Genomic DNA, 19,855 nt, shown 5'->3' with positions numbered 1-19,855 from the left:
AAATGTCTGTTTTTTATGTGTAACTGTGTGTTTGTGTGTGTGCGCATGCTTGGGGATATCTTTGACTTGTCCTACCTTTCCTGTCTCTCTCTCAAAGTCGACATACTCCCTTGCAGGGACCTGCCTCTGATCTCCGTGCAGGTTGGCTGGAAAGAACTGGAGAGAGAGGTTGGTACCTGTAGCTACAAAGGCCTGGAAAGAAAGAGAGATAGAGAGAGAGAGAGAGAGAGAGAGAGAGAGAGAGAGAGAGAGAGAGAGCATAACATCAGGACAAGCTTTGATAAATTAAGGACAAAGCTGCATTAACTGATTTTTTTATCATTAGGGGGCAGAAAGATTCCAATATATATTCACAAACACAGCCCTGACACCTCTGTCGGTCATTGAAATTGTTAAGGCTAATACATGTGTTAGCAAACAATTGCACACCCAGTCAGACACAGAGCATTACACAAGTCACTAGATTTTTAGCTCTGTTTTGATCTCCACCAACTCCTGAGTAAAACATATGCTAAGTCTTTCGAGCTGCTTTTATTTCCGCTCTTGCAATTTCATTTTGGGAAGGTTGTGAAGAGTTGCTTGTCTGAGCATCTTAACAGGAAACGGCTGTTGATGGTTTTATATGGCTGCATGGTTGTTGATGGGAGCTGTGAGATTCAAACACAGTCTACGTATGGTTGGAAAACCAAATTTAGTTAAAAGAGACTAACGGCACCATACAAAGCTCCATAGTAGTGTGATTCATTGGTGTCAGACCTACTAATGGCACTCTCATATCACATTTTACAAATAGTAAAACAATACCCCAGAAATTGTACATGTCAAAATAGTAGCAGTGATTATTTTATCATTGTGTCTTGTACAAGTCTCTGAAATTTATAAAAGTACATTTTTGAGTTCTCTTTAATATCCACTGACAGTAATGCAGGTTCAAGCCCATTTCGGTCCAAGTTTGAGATTTTTAAAATTCAGTTTTCAAGTGCGTGCATGCAGTGCATCACCTTTTCCAGAGGCTTCTTGCAGAAATTTCAACAGCAGAATTATTTTGAATGTTTACCTTTTTTTCATAATGCCAGGCGCCATCTTGGGAAAACAGTCAAACCACAAATTCCCTACTTAAGCTTTGTTACCCCTAATTTCCAACAGAATCCGGACCTGGTGGGTATTGGCCAGTGTTGGGCAAGTTACTTTTAAAAAGTAATTAGTGAGAGTTACTAGTTACTTCTTCCACAAAGTAACTAAATTAGATACTCAGTTACAATTTATAAAAGTAACTAGTTACTTCAGAAAGTAATTGTTGCTGTGGGACTAGCCTCCAATCAAATGCCATGTACTCTATATGTAGATATTATGTGTAGTGGATCAATACAAATAACAACATAGATGTTTTGGAAATGTTGATATTTATCGCCCCTCAACAGGCCACAACTGGGCAAAATTAAATAACGCTTGTTAAGCACTATAGCAAATTGGGGGTTACTGGTTGCACAGCGTTGGTGGTTCGACTGGTCATGACTGTTTTCCCAAGATGGCGCCTGCCTGTATACACGGATAGTAATAAAAAAACGAGAAACAAACAAAAAAATATATATATATATATATATCTTCATAAACTATGTTTTTAATAAACCGTCTGTTCACTTACAAAGTTCTCCATGTTTTGGTTTATATGTAGGGACCCTCATTATGCTACCGTGGAAGTGTGGTGCTATTTTGAGCCTTGTTAGTGGTGTAAAATAGCAATTTCTTTTTACTCTAACAGTGAAGACTAGCATTAGCGTACCTAACCAGCAGTTTGCGTAATCTTGTTTCACGCTAGAGACACATTTGATTAGCATGAAAACATACCCAGAGAACAGTTGACTCGGTACGCGTATTAACCCATTCATTCATTTTGCGCCGGAATTGTCCTTTAAACCAAAATAGTTGGTGATTACATTAATAGTTGCCAACTAATCAATTAACCCATTAATCAATGCAGCTCTAGCCTGAAGTTTTTGTTTGATCGAATGAATGCCTCTGTCATTTTTCTCGTTCTTTACCCCGTCTGTCTCTCTCTGTTTCTGCTCAGAACAAAAGCACAAAGTAGACCAATGGCCTGCTCTTGACACACACACACACACACACACACACCACACACACACGTATGCACACACACACACACACACACACACACACACACACACACACACACACACACACACACACACACGTATGCACACACACACACACACACACACACACACACACGTATGCACACACACACACACACAACACACACACACGCACACACACAAACACACGTATGCACACACACACACACACACACAAACATAATCACATCATACTGTAGCGCTCCTCATTTTTTGATTTCTGTAAAATGGCTTCTTGCTGTAATGGGAGACATTCCTATCAAGATAAGCACACACACACACACACACGCACGTGTGTGTGTGTGTGTGTGTGTGTGTGTGTGTGTGTGTGTGTGTGTGTGTGTGTGTGTGTGTGTGTGTGTGTTGTGGCGTGTTGTTTGCTGAGACAGATCAATACTAATGGCATTAGGGCCTGCAACTGAGCTGGAAGCATATGAATTATGCACCCTGTCAAATCTGTCCCTCATCAGGGAGTGAGAGAATGAGTGAGAAAAACTGAATGAAAGAGAAGAAGGAGAGAACAGGGAGTGGACGAAAGGGAAATAAAGGAAGGAGAACGCTGAAAATGACCAAGTGTGCACATGGATACACAGAGAGAAAAATGTCTACACACTTGGATGCATACACACAGGCACACTGAGAGAAACGAGAGTTTAAAGAACACCCGAGTCATCATTTCTGCTGTATTTGAAGTATTGGATTACAAACATCTGATACTCATTTGCTGCCTACTACTGCTGGAAGAAAAAAAAGGGAATGGGAGGCAGAGAGAGGAGAGAGATGGAGGGAAATGGAGAGACAAAAGGAAAGGAAGAAGAGAAAAAAGAGTGGAAATAAAAATGAGGAAGAAAAATGAAAGGAAACAGGATGCTGGTGGTAAAGGCAGAGTGCTGAATGTAAAGAAAGTCAGACAGAGAGAGGGGGGGAATGGAAGTAAGAAATAGAAAAAGATGAAGACGAACAGAGCAAAGGAAATGAAATAAAAGGAGGTCAACAGACAGAGAGACAGACAGAGATGGGAGAGGGGGCAGTATGAAAATCAATAGTGTTTGAGAAAGTGACTCATCTCTAATGAGCTGAGCTGAAGTTAATTTACTTTGAATAATTGTCCCATTTATCAGATCAATCCTGAACAGTTTAGAGTCACCCTGTGAGTCCAGCGACACACATCTGTGTGTGTGTGTGTGTGGTGTGTGTGTGTGTATGTTTGCGTGTTTTGAAACTCTCTTTTTTTGAAATACACAGCTCAGCTGCCAAATTGCATTTTTACACGACATGTATATTGTAAAAGAGAATGCAATTTTAATGCAAAGTGAAAGGTGAGCATGCATTGCATCTTGACTACATGCTGTTTTTTTACATGTGCGACATTCTATCATTAACTGTTAACATGCAGAGTAAAGGTACGTATATTCTATTTTTCTCAAAGAATCTACTACCCTAAAAAAAGAATAAAAATATGAAGACAAAACCATGAAAAGTAAAATATTTATACAGCTGAGACATGTTGACCTAATATTGCAGTATAAAGGCTTTGTCTTTTATTTTCTACCCACTTTAAAAGGCCTTTTATTTGTTTACTTATCCAGCTTCTACTGTAAATAACAACTTGATCTAAACTTGTACAAATTGTTTACATGACATGAATAAAAAAAATTACTTTTTGATGTGGGAGTTACATTTTTGACACTTTACTAGTGTCAGTCTGGACTTAGTCTGAAAACATTTTGACAACAGATAGTACCGGGGGATAAAAGACTCCTCCATGTTCTAAGACATGATCATCATTTTTCTTTTTTTTCCCCACAAATAAATTCAATTACCTAAAAAAATCCTATTCAACTGAAAATTCCATTCTCAGTGTTTCCACATCACACTTGTTTAAATTGCATATTGAACCTTGGCTCCACACTAGATGTGATGTAGTACACATCTTAAAGCACCCATATTATGCTAATTTTCAGGTTCATAATTGTATTTTGAGGTTGTACCAGAATAGGTTTATATGGTTTCATTTTCAAAAAACACCATATTTTTATTGTACTGCACATTGCTGCAGCTCCTGTTTTCACCCTGTGTGTTTGGGTTTCTGTTTTAGCTACAGAGTGAGACATCTCACTTCTGTACTATCTTTGTTGGGAGTCGCACATGCGCAGTAGCTAGTAAGATCACACCAGCTAGACAACTCTGTCTCCAACTTTGGGATTAGCTGGGAGACTTCTTCTAAACGAGGGTCACTTGTGGAATACTTGCAGAAAAGGGACATGGAAGTAGTTCTTTTGGAGATTATGGTGAACTAATGTGTGTTGTAGCAGTGTTTTGCGATTGAGAATGAGCTAGCATGCTAGCGCTAGCATGTGCTACAGTTAACCACCTCATCTCTGCTAGTGACGTAGGAAGCCGTGCAGATTTTGAACAGCTCACCCAGAGACTGAAGGCAGAGGACATTCAGAAACCTGTATCTCACTCAAAACAGCATGGATAGTTGTTTTTCCAAGTTTGTATGTGTTTGGAAGCACCAGAGACACAAAATAACACCCCAAAGTAAAAAAGTGATTTTTTTCATGATATGGGCCCTTTAAACTCCAATTGAAATTGAGCACAGAGAAACTTTCCCTCTTCAGCAGATGGACGTGAAAAACAGCCTTGTAGTGTCAAACTCTGCACATACACCATTCTGCACAGTGAAGATCAAATATCTAAGCGATAGTGACAATGAAACAAAACCCTTTTTTGACTTTAAACATCCCATAAATCCAGTTTCATCCTAATAAATTGCCCACAGTTTGTTTGTTTTCGCTCTGTCTCATCTATAAAAAGTGGTCCTTGACGGCGCGTTTGTGTCTCATTGTGTCGGAAAAGTTGTTCACACTGACCATGAAAATAGCAGGAGGTCTTGAGCGGCGTCTGGCCGATAGATAAATCAGCAGCACGATGTCACAGCTGCCGTCAGACCATTAAAACCGTGGACATCAATTTTCACAGAGGAGGATTATAAATACAGTGAGGACAGACAGACAGACGCATCGTGACACACAAAAAGATGGTAAAACTAGATGAACCCCCCCCCCCCGCCCCGCGATGATGACAGCATGTTTGTGAAAAATACCTCGAGGATGACTAAGACAGCAGAAGTTGCCCTATGTTTGTGTTGGTGTGTGTTTGCGTCTGCAGCTTTAAGGCTTTCCACCTAACTTCACCAGTTGTAAACAGACTTCACACAGAAAGCATACAGTAATTACATAATGAGAACATGAATGTGTCCTGACATGCTTCAAAGTCACAAAGTGCTCATCACAAATGCTACACGCAGTCATTTTGAAAGAAAACAAAAAGGTCATATTGGTTCAGTGGCACTTAAAGGAAGTGAAGACAGTAAAGAATTACGATTAGATGAGTGTGTGACATGTATGTCCCTTATGAATAGGGGAGTACTATTTTGACAATTAAGATTGTGGAACCTATAATGGTCATAAAAACAATGCATGGTAAGAAAATATGTAAAGTAAACCACCTCCAATATAAAGATGCAGCTGACATGTGCATGCTTATTAATAATCCGGTAGTATCTATAAAAATACAATACAACAATACACTTCTGACAGAGAGCATTTTGCCTGCAAAGTCGGAACTACTTTTATGTTTTAAGTCCAGTTTGAATGCAGGACTTTTACTTGTAATGGACATACATTTACTCTAGCAGTTTGAGACAAGGTAACCGTTTAATTAGAAAAAAACAGCTCACATCAGCCCCTTTGCTTTTGTAAAGCCTCCAAATTAAATTTGGACATCTGATTAGATGCATTCGAAGAGATAGCTAGAGAGAAGTGTGCTTAGGAAATGGAGGGAGACCCTGACGCCACAAACTATCTATCTGCTGGCTGCTCGTCAGTGACAATGGGGAGAAACACTGCAGATGTCAAAACAAAAAATAGGGCTATACAATTCCTTTTTACATTCAATATCAACTCATCTGCTGGTTATTTCCTCCATAATTCTTTGGTCCTAATAACCTAGTAAAACATTCCTGTCAAAATCTCCTAAAACCCAATTGTTTGGTTAGACCAACACTCTAAAGATATTTACTATCATTAAAAAAAAAAGCAGCAAATGCTTACAATTAAAAAGCTGAAAGCACAGAATGCTTAGCATTTTTGCCAGAACAAAATGACATTAGTGATTCATCAGTTTTCCAAATAGATGCCAATTTATGAAAATGTTTCAGCTCCAAACAAAGATGAAATCTTTTTTACATATTCACAGCAATGCGGAATTGCATCATTAGACATACAGTACATGTATTTCTATCTTTCTGTTTCCTCATTCCCTAGCCTACCTGTTTACTGTATATATCCCACATTAGACATGTCAGGTGATATTAACTTTTGGTGAGGAACTTTAGGCCCCAAATTACAGCCCTAACAGCGTTGGAACCATGGAGTGCCTGTGTGATAATACCATGCGTTAATGTGTGCTTCTACCAAACAAAGCTGAGGCCATGATGACTGCAGCTGCAGGATATAGAGGGAAGAAGTCATGAGCCTGTGAGAGAAGTTAAGCCTGTTGGGTCCGCATGTCTGATAGCACGTCTACTTCCCTTTGTAGGGAAACATCAGCACACACTCACACACACACACGCACAAGACACACACATAAACACATTTGCACACACACACACACACACACACACACACACACAAGACACACACACAAATCTACGTTGCACTTCTGCACAAATTCAACTGATCTCAGTGTTCTCATAATAACTCAATATAGCAGTTTATTTGTCTTTTAAAATGGAGACAGCCTTGAGATTAATGCTCGCTACTTAATATGTTTTTTAGGTTTCATTCAGGAGCCTGAAACTAAATTGACAGGCCGGTGTGTTGTTTATCAAAATAGGTCTTCATATTACAGACAGACAGACAGACAGACAGACAGATAGATAGATAGATAGATAGATAGATAGATAGATAGATAGATAGATAGATAGATAGATAGATAGATTTTATTAGCAAAAAGCACTATACTCACATCTTGCTTTTCAAGGAAAAGACAAAAACATAAGAATATATTTAGTTTTGTACTCACTATTTCTGACCGTCCGTCCCTGCAGGCGTTCTGGAAGCGAGCTTGTCTCTCTTCATGGGGTCGGTCCCTGAACCCAGTATATTTAATCTACAATGAGAAGAAAACATAAACCTTAACACCAGATAGGCTCATACTCACATTTGGATTATAACTCTGAAAATACGTCATGGGGTTTGATTTGGTAATTTAAAAAAAACAAACACTGTTTGACATTGAAAGACGGATGCAATTTAAAGATAAGGCACGTGAATTTGTCTCTGCTATTCATCCAAAAATCTAAACGGAATCTATTCAACAAAAAAACACTAGGCTAATCAGCAAATACTACTTTCAGAAGACCAGAGATAGGCTTTACCACAAGTAGCCTTAAACAGCGTATGTACAGATGTGCACATTTTTAATCATTCTTTTGGGGATTTTATTTAACTGCTGATTTTTTTCTACCACAGAAGTGATTCAATTCAATGAAGCTTACAAAAATTCAGCATGCTCTTCTAACGAGCCCCTGCTTTTGACTTTATTTCCGCCGTCTAACAGAATGGACCCAGCCAGTCGGAGTGTATGGGAACCCAGCACACTCACCTCACACTCCCTGCTCAACTTGCGGAAAAACTCCTCATTCTCAAACTTGCTCCTCTGGTCCGGGACTACCCGCGGCATCTTGACCAACACTTCCCGGCCTCTTGGGTTGCACTTTTCAGCCTTTTTCTTTCCTATCCCGCACAGTCAAACTTCAACTGGTCGTATCGCCGATCGTCTCTCACTCTGCCTCTCTTTCTTTCTTTCACTCACTTCTCTTCCGTGTCTGTGTCTTTTCGCGTGTGTGTGTGTGTATATATGTGTGTGTGTGTGTGTGTGTGTGTGTGTGGAGCAATGTGCTCTCTGCTGCTGGACTATGTGATTCTGACTGATGGTCTGCCTCTGACTGCGGCTCCTGCGCGCTCCGGGTCGCCTCTGGCTCTAAATGGCTCTCATTGAGTGACCCACCGCGATAGATACAGCTCAATTCGACCGTTTCTCTTTCTCTTTCTCTCTCTCTCTCTCTCTCTCGCTTTCTCTCTCTCTTTCTCTCTCTCTCTCTCTCTCTCTCTCTCTCTCTCTCTCTCCTCTCTCTCTCTCCTCTCCTCCTCCTCTCTCTCTCTCTCTCTCCTCTTTCTCTCTTTTTCGACGAGCGTGTGATCTCAAGCAAGTGGCAACAAACGAGCGCTCTCTGTCTGTCTGTGTCTCTGGTCTACCTGCAACTTTCAAGTGCTCCTCCCCGTTAGGCCTGCCAAATATTTGGGACATGAAAAATGCACAAAATAATAATAATAATAATAATAATAATAATAATAATAATAATAATAATAAAATAACAATTGTATTTGGTATAGCAGCTTTTACAGACAAAGTCACAAAGTGCTGCTTCACATAATAAAATTGTTAAGATCAGACCCAAACAGTAAAATGAGCACGCAAAACAAATAAATAATAGGCTATCATTGGAAATAAAACTGAAACAAATCACGAAGGATAGACTAGAAATAACCCCTAACATTAATTAAAGTCAAACATCACATGGCAGAGAGCTGTTTTGTGCTCTGGTGGCAGAGGAGGTGATATCTGGCATGTAGCCTGATTTACATTTGTCCACCTATCAAAGGTTCCAGCATGATTCAGTAACACAAAAAGATGTCAACGATAGCCCATTCGTTGTGGATTTGCCTATGTTTGTTAACGTTATAGCTACACCTTAAACAAATAATGGCACAAACAGTCACTGGAAACATGTATCAATAAGATAACGGTACAAACAGCAGTTTGTTACCGTCCATGTTTCCAGGTGTTGTTGATATAGCAAAAGCCCCTTATCCTGTTTTGCGTAACACTTTGGTGGGTCGTTCTAACAGAGCTGCGGAGTTTCCAAAAAAACTGCAATTCAGAAAGTACTTGAAAGCATCAACAGTCTACTTCCTGGCTCCGTCGAGTCGCTCTTGTGACTGTACACCCAAAATACCGCCCCATCCTCCTCTCCCTCCCCCACCTCCATTCACAATAATAATACTACTACACACGCTACTCGTGGAAGGCCACTGCGCATGCGTCTGGCCCGGACCGCAGGAACTTTATAGGATCCATATGTGAGAAGTAAAAAGTTGGAGATCTGAAGAGGGAGGCGGACAACAGACTGGCCAAATAAATCCTATAATAATCCCCCAAATCCTCCAGAAATGTATGTGAATATTAGGAAAAGATGTAGCCTAGGCCTACATAATGGGGGAATTACTAGAACTTCCTAGAATTTACTAGAAAATCCTTGGAACTTATAGAGTGTGGTCTACCTGTAAAGTGTCTTGAGACACTTGAGCTCTTCTTATGAATTGATACTATAAATAAAATTGGATTGAATTATTGACGTTGCAGGCTGTAGAAATGTTAGAAGTAGGTTTCAAACTAATGAGACTATCTAAGTAAATAAACTCTATTAGGCCTTGTGGGAAATACAAGTAGTGAGATGTTTAGTTGTCTTTTTCTGAAGCTAACAGCTGTCTAGATTAGTTTGCACCACAACAGTGAACACTACATCAGTCAAAAACACAGCTACACTGTCAACCGTTTTATAGGCCTGCTGACATTTAAGGAATGTCCTAGAATGAACAAATAGGGTTCAGTGCCTTCTTTATGATTAAACTGTACTTTGGGTAGTGGACTTGATTTAAGTATTACCATTTAAAGGTTCCCTGCCACACAAAACTGTTTTTCCTTGCATTTGTTGGAATATGTCAGGTCCATATGTGTTTTGTTTTGTATGTTGGGAATGTGAAAATGAACTTCTACCTCCTCTGTCAGCTCTACGAAAAGTAATAAGCGGAGAAATCAGGCCAATTTCAAAAGCTGGTCAGTCTGACATCATGTTGCCTGAGCTCATTACTATTCATGAACTTTTCCAGATGCGCTGGATAAAGGATCCTGATAGCCAGGCTCTCATTGGCTAGCTGATAGCCAATGCTCTCATTGGCTAGCTGATAGCCAATGATAGAACTTCAGACAATACCCCAAAGTAATGAAATACATGTGACAGGGCACCTTTAAAGGACAGGTTTGCATGTTTTCAAGTCCATCTTCAGACGTCTGCAGTCAGATTTAGAGAAATCAAGTGGAAAACTTCTAAAGTCAGTCTGATGAATTCAATGTGGATTGTTTGTATTTTTACAAAATTTAGAAGTTTTAGCTTGGCTGTGGTGGAGAAACAGCAATGTACAAGAATGGCATTTTGTACTAAAAAGACTGTAACTTTGGAAGAAGTGCAGTTGAATTTATCTAACTTTGTGAAAGCCTTATCGCTCTGTTGTGAAAAAAGGGGAGCTGAGCCAGAAGGCAACATTCTCAATCTACCAGTCAGTTTTTGTTCCTACCCTCACCTATGGTCATAAAGGCTGGGCCATGACCGAAAGAACGAGATCCAGGGTAAAAGTGGCCAAAATGGGTTTCCTCAGGAGGGGGGCTGGCGTCTCCCTTAGAGATCGGGTGAGAAGCACAGTCATCTGAGAGGAGCTCGGAGTAGAGCCGTTGCTCCTTCGCATTGAAAGGAGCCAGTTGAGGTGGTTCAGGCATCTGGTAAGGATGCCTCCTGGGCGTCTCCCTAGGGAGGTGTTCCAGGCACGTCCAGCTGGGAGGAGGCCTGGGGGAAGACCCAGGACTAGGTAGAGGGATTACATCTCCAACCTGGCCTGGGAACACCTCAGAGCTGGTTAATGAGGCTTGGGAAAGGGAAGTTTGGGGTGCCCTACTGGAGCTGCTGCCCCCGCGACCCAATACGAGATAAGCGGACGAAGATGGATGGATGTTGAAGCCTCATATGAGCTTCAGATAAATTTTGCATAGGCCTACATGTAGCCACATTATTGAATATTCATTGTAAGTGAACTTGGAATTTGTTTAGTCAAAATGTCTGCTGTGAAAAATTAGATACAAAGCAAGAATAAGGATAGAAGATAGAATGCTTTAAATTCACACAGTGAAAAAGGTTTGAACAACTGTAAAAAGGGTATGTTTAACATATAGTGTGTATATCTGAATGTTTCAGAGAAAACACTTCTAAGTGAGTTTTCTTTTTACACGCGCACACACACGCACGCATGCACACACACACACACACACACACACACACACACACACACACACACACACACACACACACACACAACACACACACACTCACACTCAATTTACACCACTGCAGCTGAGATGTTTTGGCACTTGCAACACGGGGTTCAATATTTTTTGTTTTTATTTATTTTTTGTTTTAGCCCACGTAATGTATCGATCATTCAAATAAGTGTTCCAAAATCCCAAACTGACATTTTTTTGTATTATTTGTAATATTATTTGGGCAAAAGAACACAGTTTATGTCCATCTTCCACACAGTTTGCAATGATAAAGTCTGCGGCGTGATCAAGTGAGCTGCGTGTGTGACATCTGCTGCAGCGCTGATTATGAAATGCCAGGTGGATTGTCTGTGACTTGTCTTCTGAATATCTAGGCAACCCGTATAAAACCAGTATTTTACATAACTCAATTATACAAACTAATGAAATGTGCTAAAGTAAACAACTGAATGATTCCTAAACCAGTCTATTAAACGCAAATCCATTCTGTGGCAGATTTGTATGCGGCTGCTAACAGATATAATCACTCGAAGTTAACCAAAATATTTACATAAAAAATATAATATAGGGCAGGCATAATTCTCTTTTTAACACATGCAAGTTTAACTAAATGAAAGAAAACGACCCACAGAAATGTACATGTGCACTGCAAAAAGACAGGGCCCATCCCTAACCCTGACACACACACACACACACACACACACACACACACACACACACACACACACACACACACACATGTGCACGCACAGAGTAAATTAGCACAGAGACTATTAGACTCCCACTGGAGTTTCATTATCACCCACACAGATCTTAATTAAACTATGAACAAGAACCTGCAGGTTGGAAATGTGTGTCTATGTGTGTGTGTGTGTGTGTGTGTGTCTGCATTCTCCTGCAGTTCTTCTGTGTTGTGACATGTTTTGTTGTTATTGTTGGTGTTTGTGAGGCTGTGTGTGTGTGTGTGTGTGTGGGTGTGTGTGTGTGTGTGTGTGTGTGGAGCCAGTGAAATGTTTGTTTGTATCAAAGATCCCCTGAGACAAAAGGAGAGAGAAAATGAAAATAATTGTGCTTTAATAACACATACCATAGCAGAGGAGAACTGAGGATGTGTTTGATCACAGTGTTTTTAATACTTCTTTCCAAGTAAGAATATCAAGACGTGTTGATATTTATTAAAGTTTTTAAAACTAAACATGTTTCTGGCTGGCCTACTTGTGGTGTGTCTGTGCAGGCTGAAAGGCTAAATGTTTTTACCATTGCTTTTCCTCCTAACAAGGGTTTTAGGGGTGTAAACAAGGCCCGAGGCTACAGCATATGCTCTGACTCCTCTTTTTTTTAATGAAAAGAAAGATTCCTTTTATGACACCCATGCCATTGATTTCTACCAAAGCCTGAGGATCACACACACACACACACACACACTGAGCTCACTACTTTACTGCCACAAAGTGGCCATTTGTGTGTGTTAGCTGCAGGCCAAACAGTGTGTGAGTGATTAACAGCAATAGCTGGTGATGCAGTAAAAGGTTCATTAATTAATCAGATGATCTTGTGGTTGCCATGGTGAATAGTTCTGACGTGCAGTCTGGTCTCATCTCCACACAGCACACTGAGCACGGCTCCCTTTGGTTCATGCCATCTTGTTTTTAAAGTTTCTTCTCACGTGCTTAGGGTTGAGTCAAGTGTAAAATTCAGTTCCCTTGTACTTTCTTTAACTTGAATTTAGTTTAAGTTAGGTGTAGTTAGACTTTCATTTTAGTAGCTACATCCATTTTGGGGGGGGGGGGGGGGGTTATTTGAACTTTTGTTCATTTGAATTAAATTCAGAGTTGTATTTCTAGCTTTGTATTGTTTAGTTTGCTCCCGTCATAATTACAAAGACCACTAGAGGGCACCACCACTATAATAAGTTTTTTTTTTTTTTTTTTAATTCAAAATACAAATATACAAACAAACAAGGCAGTAGAAAAATCAAACCAATTTCAAAAAACAACAACATTTGCCTCGGGTCGAACAAGTCACAACATAAAAGCATATACATATCAAATTAAAATTCAGAGGAACCACTATGATAAGTCTTAATTGTTGCTTGAATGATAAATGTGGGACACATGTCTTGTAACACGACAATATATACATCAGGTTGAGATGAGTTTGAGATGAATTCTATTTTGCCATACAGTATGTGTAATTATAGACAGTATGGCTCTATTTGGTAAAATTGCATATATATAGGCCAAACCTCCACACTTGGGCCCCTGCTCTACCAACTGAGCTACACCCTAAAATATAATATTTGCATTATTTTCTCAATGTGTAATAATTTGAATAATTTAATCAATGTGTGTCTTAAGTTTGTTAGGGTGAGTTTGTATTAACAAATACTTCTCAACTGGTCATTTTATCGTAAATTCTTTCTTTTCCAGAAAATATATTATATATCAATGTCACAGTAAACAATTACATATTCCTGATTACTGAGGTATATTTTAGTGACATTTAGGTTTCATCCTGACGTGGCTTGTCTAGTTTAAGTATAGCGTTCGAATCCAACCTGTGGCCCTTTGCTGGGTGTCATCCCCCCATCTCTCTCCCCCTTTCATGTCTATCCACTGTCACTACAATAAAGGAAAAAGCCCCCAAAAAATAAACTTTAAAAAAAAAGTATAGCGTGACTTATTCTGTTTACTCGTTTTAATTATTTTTTAACTGTTACTGACTCCACTTTGTTCTAAAAGCCACAGGAAGTGGAGGAAGGGATGCTGAGCAGCAGCAGTCTCCACAGCCGCTGTAAATCATTTTCATTGTTCACTTTTTTAGAGTGGAGCTGCTGGTCATCCTCTGCTTAAAGGTGTTTTGTGGAATTCCCTATCATCTAATTCCTGCTGCTTCCTGGCTCACAATCTTTTAAGAGTTGGCAGTCCGTCTGTCTGTCCGTAACTTCCTGAAAGCACAGAGGTCCTCTCTGCTCTGTTAAACGTTGATGTGCTTTTTTTTGTCTTTCTTAATTTACTGTAAGTCAAGCGTTAAGAGCAAATTGACCGCAGGCTCCTAAATGATGTGAAGATGTGCAGTGTCTGTGTCTGCGAAACGGCATTCATGATGGATTGCTGCACAGAAAGGTTGTTAGATTTCCTTTGCGGATGTTTTTCAGGCTGAGGGCTTTGGAAGAACACTGGTACATGGGAGGATGAGTGGCTGAGTGACTACTTACAGTCCATTAGTTATAGAGAAAATGATGGTGCTATCAGGTAAAAAAAACTGTAAATGTGACATTTTAAGAAGATAGGAAAATATGTGTCTTTTGGCAGTCAGTCAGTCTGCCATTTTCGACTGACATAGAATAAATAATAATACCTTTGGTGATCCTGAGATATTGTTTAATGCCACAATGATGCATTGGTGGTTTTTAGACCCTTTTAGGGGGGCTCAAGCCCCCCTAAATTTCATCTTAGCCCCTCTAAAAAGAAAAGTGACAGAGGACAAACAATTACAGGTTGAAAGAGCTTGTCCAACTGGGTTTATACGTTCAGTTTAAAGCTGCAAAACCTCTACATGTTACCATTGTTATTGTCAGCATGTTAGGGCATTGGGCATTAGCATTTAGCTCAACCTAACATTGTACATATAGGTAGGTCACAGCCTGACTAGTCTTAATTTGCCAGACCTTCCTCCACAGCGCCGCACAGGAGGGTCTGTCTAGTCCACACAGCTTCACTAGATGCTCTGGTTTATTAGCATTTCTTCACCTTCGTCTCAGGGAAATAGTCACAGGCCTTTTAGTCCAAATGATTAATTAATGAACCATCAACTGTTAGAAACAATTTATCAAAAGGAAAAAGAGCACCATGTAGGTAAATCTCTCCCTGAAGATCAAACTAAACTAAAATCACCAAATGAGAGCCACAATAAACACCAAAATCAGCAGTATGGCGGCTATATTTTATGTTGTTTATTAGTTTGAAATTAATCTAATAACAGTCACATTTTACTTACCAGTTACAGACAGATCATTGGTTTTGGTTAAAACATGCAGTGACAGGCAAGTAGCAGCACAGCTGAGCAGGGACCCAAAAACAAAACCTAGGTTGTACTTTATTTTCCATCTTGTGTACATTAAATGGCCCTAAAAGTTCCCAGAAACATAAAGTTAAACCTATTTCTGACTAAAAAAAAGAGAAAAGCTGTCCTATATCAGATACATCACATAGATGTGTCCCTGTTGTTTCTCCTAGTTTAGGAAATGATGCTTCTGCAGCTGTGGAAGTGGCCTAATAAATATTTAAAATGCATCAATAACGCAGAAACACAGAAAGGCTAATGATGCTACAGTAACACACAGCTGACTCGGGCCATTCAGAGTGTGTGTTTGTGGTTTTGTTTAACTGTATTTGTGGGGTCCAAAAACCAGGAGTCCAGTATATTTGTGGGGTCAAAAATGCTGGACCCACATCTTTAAAGGGCTGTTTGAGGGTTAAGACTTGGTTTTAGGATTAGGATTAGAATTAGGTTATGGTTAGGGTGACGGCATGGGTTAAGGTTAGGCATTTAGTTTTGATGGTTAAGGTTAGGGTAAGGGGCTACGGAATGTATTATGTCAATGACGGGTCCCCACAAAGATAGTGCCACGCACTAGTGAGTGTCAGTGTGAGTGTGTGCATGCGTGTGTGTGAGTACAGAGGAGGAGAGCGAAGATGCCGTGCTCGACTCATCTCCTTGATGTGTGTTCAAAAAGGAGATCGAGCAACAATAGGAACAAAGTGACTTTTCATCTGTCACTCTGCCTGTGTGCGGATACCTGGCTGTTATTTTTTCCTCTTTAATAATGTTCAAACACACTGTAGTGCAGAAATGAGATGTTTGCAAGTTTTTTTTCCACTGCCTGTAACTCAGACAAAGAAAGCAAGAACAGAAACAGCCATTTGACTTGTCTGCACAACAATTTCTGCAAAACTAGAGCTCTAAAGGAGCAAATACATCATGCATGAGAGATTTTTTATATGAATACATCTTCTCAACTATGTCTTATTCTCACTGTCATACAATCAATTTAATCATCCTTTTTTTCTACACAACGCACGTTTCATTTCCTGTTTTGGCAGCACTTGGAAGACAAAATTTCTGCTTTCCTGTGCTGCCAATAAAGCAGCATACAGAGAAATTAAACTGTTCAAGTATGTGTTATGAGGCTTATGAGGCTTATTGAGGATCAGTAACAGTTCAGTGCTGTGTGTGGCCAATTAGCATGAAATGACCATTAGCAACAGAATAGTCCGGATCAACAAAAGTACATTTCCAGGATATTTGTCTGAAATCATGTCCCTCAGCCTCTGCTCTCTGTGTGTTGCCATTCTCAAACTCTGTTCTCTTCAGAGAAACACAACAAACTTTGAGCTAGCAAGCTACATGCAAAATATGGATTGCTGCGGACGATATATACCCTGGTAAGAGCAAAAAACTTTTAAAAGTCCCATGACATGGTGCTCTTTGGACCATTGTGGTCCCCTAATACCACGTTTTTCCCAAAATACAGCCTTGGTGCAGAGTTACAGCCACTAGAGCCAGTCCCACATGGGTTATGGGTGAGCCAATTCTCTGGGCGGGCAAAGCAGAGATAGAGGAGGTAACCTAGCCCCTTTTGACCTCATAAGGGGCAAGATTCCAGATCGGCCCATCTGAAATTTCATTTTCTCAAAGGCAGAGCAGGATACTTCTTTTACTTATACTACTTCTTTTGACATTTTTAGAGAAAATTTGCGCACTTATCAGAGAACTGTTAAAGCTGAAAAGAACAAGTATCTCTCTGATTTTATTTCAAATAATTGCCACAAACCTCATGTTCTTTTTAAAACAATTAACTCGGTTCTTAATACGCCCCAATCCGTCTACCATGTAGAATCCTCTGAGGCTTGTGAAAAAATTCTCCATTTTTTTGTGGATAAGGTTGCCTCAATTAGAGCAAGCATCTCACTTCCTGCTTTTGACCCCTCCATCTCCATAGAGTGTCCAGCTGTTTTCAGTCGATCTGAGTCTGTGTCCATCTCTACTCTCAAAAATATAGTTACACATTTGAAACCCTCAGTTTGTCCCACTGATATTGTCCCGCCTCGCCTTTTTAAAGAGGTGTGGGACACTATTGGACCTAGCATCCAAGAAATTATGAACAGCAGCCTTACTTCAGGTTCTGTACCATCCTTTTTTAAATAAGCAGTGGTGCAGCCACTCCTCAAAAAAACAAATTTGGACATATCTACACTTTCAAACTATCGCTCTATCTCTAAACTCCCTTTTGTCTCGAAGATTTTAGAGAAGGCAGTTCTTTTACAGTTGCAGTCGTTTTTAGGTGTTCTTGAGGTGTTCCAATCTGGTTTTAAGACATTTCATAGCACTGAATCTGGACTTTTAAGAGTTTTCAACGATCTTTTAATCTCAACTGATTCTGGAGATTATGTAATTCTTATTCTTTTAGATCTTGCAGCAGCATATGACACAGTTGACCACAGCATCCTTATTTCTCGCCTCGAGCATGGCGTGGGGATTAGGGGCACTGCCTTAGAGTGGTTTAGGTCATACTTGTCAGACAGAGATTTTAGAGTCATTTTTGGTGGCTCTATTTCACCTTCTGTGTCCCTCACATGTGGAGTTCCACAGGGTTCAATCCTCGGGCCAATTCTTTTTTCACTGTATCTGCTTCCCCTTGGATGTATCTTAAAAAGACACAACATCAGCTTCCATCTTTATGCAGATGATTCACAAATCTACCTGCCCATCAAAAGAAATGATGGTAGTTCTTTAGCAAGATTAGTTGACTGTTTTAATGATATTAAAGCCTGGATGGCCTTACATTTTTTAAACTTTTACGAGAGTAAAACTGAGGTTATGTTTTTTAGACCCAGTGGCACCTCTGATGTCTCACAAATAGACCTGGGCATTTTTCTACCCTATGTTAAGTCTGTTGTAACAAACCTGGGAGTAAAAATGGATTGTGATTTTAAAATGGAGAAGCATATTAATTCTGTTGTGAAAATAAGTTTCTTTTAATTTAGGCTTCTTACCAAGCTTAAGGCCTTTTTATCCTTCAAAGACTTTGAGAGGGTTACACATGCTTTTGTTACAACACGCCTTGACTATTGTAATGCTCTGTATGTAGGTGTTAGCCAGGCCTCCCTCTCTCGACTACAGCTGGTTCAAAATGCTGCTGCTCGCGAGATCCTATCACCCCTGTCCTTGCCTCTCTTCACTGGCTCCCAGTTACTTTTAGGATTGATTTTAAGATTTTATTGTTTGTTTTTAAAGCCCTCCATGGACTAGCTCCAGTCTACACAACTAATCTGTTGAAGCCACATGCTCCTTCAAGATCTTTGAGGTCTGCAAACCAGTCTCTTCTTGTTGCCCCTAGAACACGGCTGAATAGTAGAGGGGATCGGGCTTTCTCAGCCGCAGCCCCGAGACTTTGGAATGAGCTGCCTCTACATGTCAAACTGGCCCCCAGCCTTCCGGTTTTTAAATCGCGACTTAAAACACATTTTTATTCCCTGGCTTTTAATCCAGCATGAGAACTGTATGTTGTATTTGTCTGGTGTTGTACGCTTTCTATTTATTGTTCCATGTCTATGTACAGCACTTTGGTCAACCTGGTTGTTTTTAAATGTGCTTTAGAAATAAAGTTTGATTGATTGATATTGTGTCAACAGTTAACTTCATTTAATAATTTGTGTGGCTTTAGTTATTTGCAGGATGCAAATCTTCCAATAAAACAAGTTCCTTTCTGAGACTATTTTGCAGAGCCACCGTCCAGAGCTTAGTACCACCCAAGATGATCGTGATTGGCCAGAAGCATTTTTGTAATATAGCCAGAACTTATTCAACAGCGCTGTGGAGGTCTGGCAATGCGAGACTAGCCACAGACACGATGACAAGGAGCCTCCATAAAGAGAGCTTCACGTTGGCTCATTGAGACCCAACTGATTACATAAGCGACTGAGAATCAACCTCCTTCCTCATTCAGACATCCCTGTACCTCAAACTGTGATATCCCAACACAATACACACACACACACACACACACACACAGGAGTACAGTATAGACCATGGGAGACGCCTGGATGTGTGTGTTTATTTTTGGTCAGACGGTGGGATCCCGTGGCTGTAAGACGAATTTGGAATGGCACATGTTCCAGTATTTTAATATATCGGTTACAGTGTTAGGGTCAGCCAGTCTGTCTGTCTGTCTGCCTGTCTGTTTGTCTATCTAACTGTCTGCCCACCAAAGAGACAAAGCGGTGGGGTGTGTGGGGGTCTCTTCCTCGTGAGTGCAAAAAATAAACACACACACACAAACACAAACACACACACACACACACATGCCAAAAGTAGCTATGATGTGAAAATTTACAGCAATTGAGTAAAGGTTTGATGTTTGTTTCCCATTTTAACACATAATGAAGTGATACAATTGT

At 40.0% G+C, this 19,855-nt stretch overlaps 1 protein-coding gene across 4 annotated transcripts in view; it reads right to left on the bottom strand.

Moving 5' to 3' along the window:
- Positions 1-8,294, bottom strand: part of cbfb (core-binding factor subunit beta) — a 45,458-nt gene extending 37,164 nt beyond the window's left edge. For 2 of the 4 annotated variants that reach the window (XM_032524174.1, XM_032524175.1), the window contains exons 1-3: positions 7,827-8,291; positions 7,245-7,331; positions 76-192 (exon numbers count right to left, since the gene is read on the bottom strand). In XM_032524174.1, the coding sequence (XP_032380065.1) occupies positions 76-192; positions 7,245-7,331; positions 7,827-7,904 (282 nt within the window). In that variant the 5' untranslated portion in view covers positions 7,905-8,291. Of the gene's footprint in view, positions 1-75; positions 193-7,244; positions 7,332-7,826 lie in introns of all 4 variants that reach the window. The other 2 variants (XM_032524172.1, XM_032524173.1) reach the window with 2 other exon arrangements.
- Positions 8,295-19,855: the final 11,561 nt, after the last annotated feature.

This window comes from Etheostoma spectabile, chromosome 8 (assembly GCF_008692095.1).
Source record: "Etheostoma spectabile isolate EspeVRDwgs_2016 chromosome 8, UIUC_Espe_1.0, whole genome shotgun sequence".
NCBI classification, from domain to species: Eukaryota; Metazoa; Chordata; class Actinopteri; order Perciformes; family Percidae; genus Etheostoma; species Etheostoma spectabile.
The sequence above is the reverse complement of the archived record's forward strand: the minus strand, read 5'-3'. Positions and strand labels throughout refer to the sequence as shown.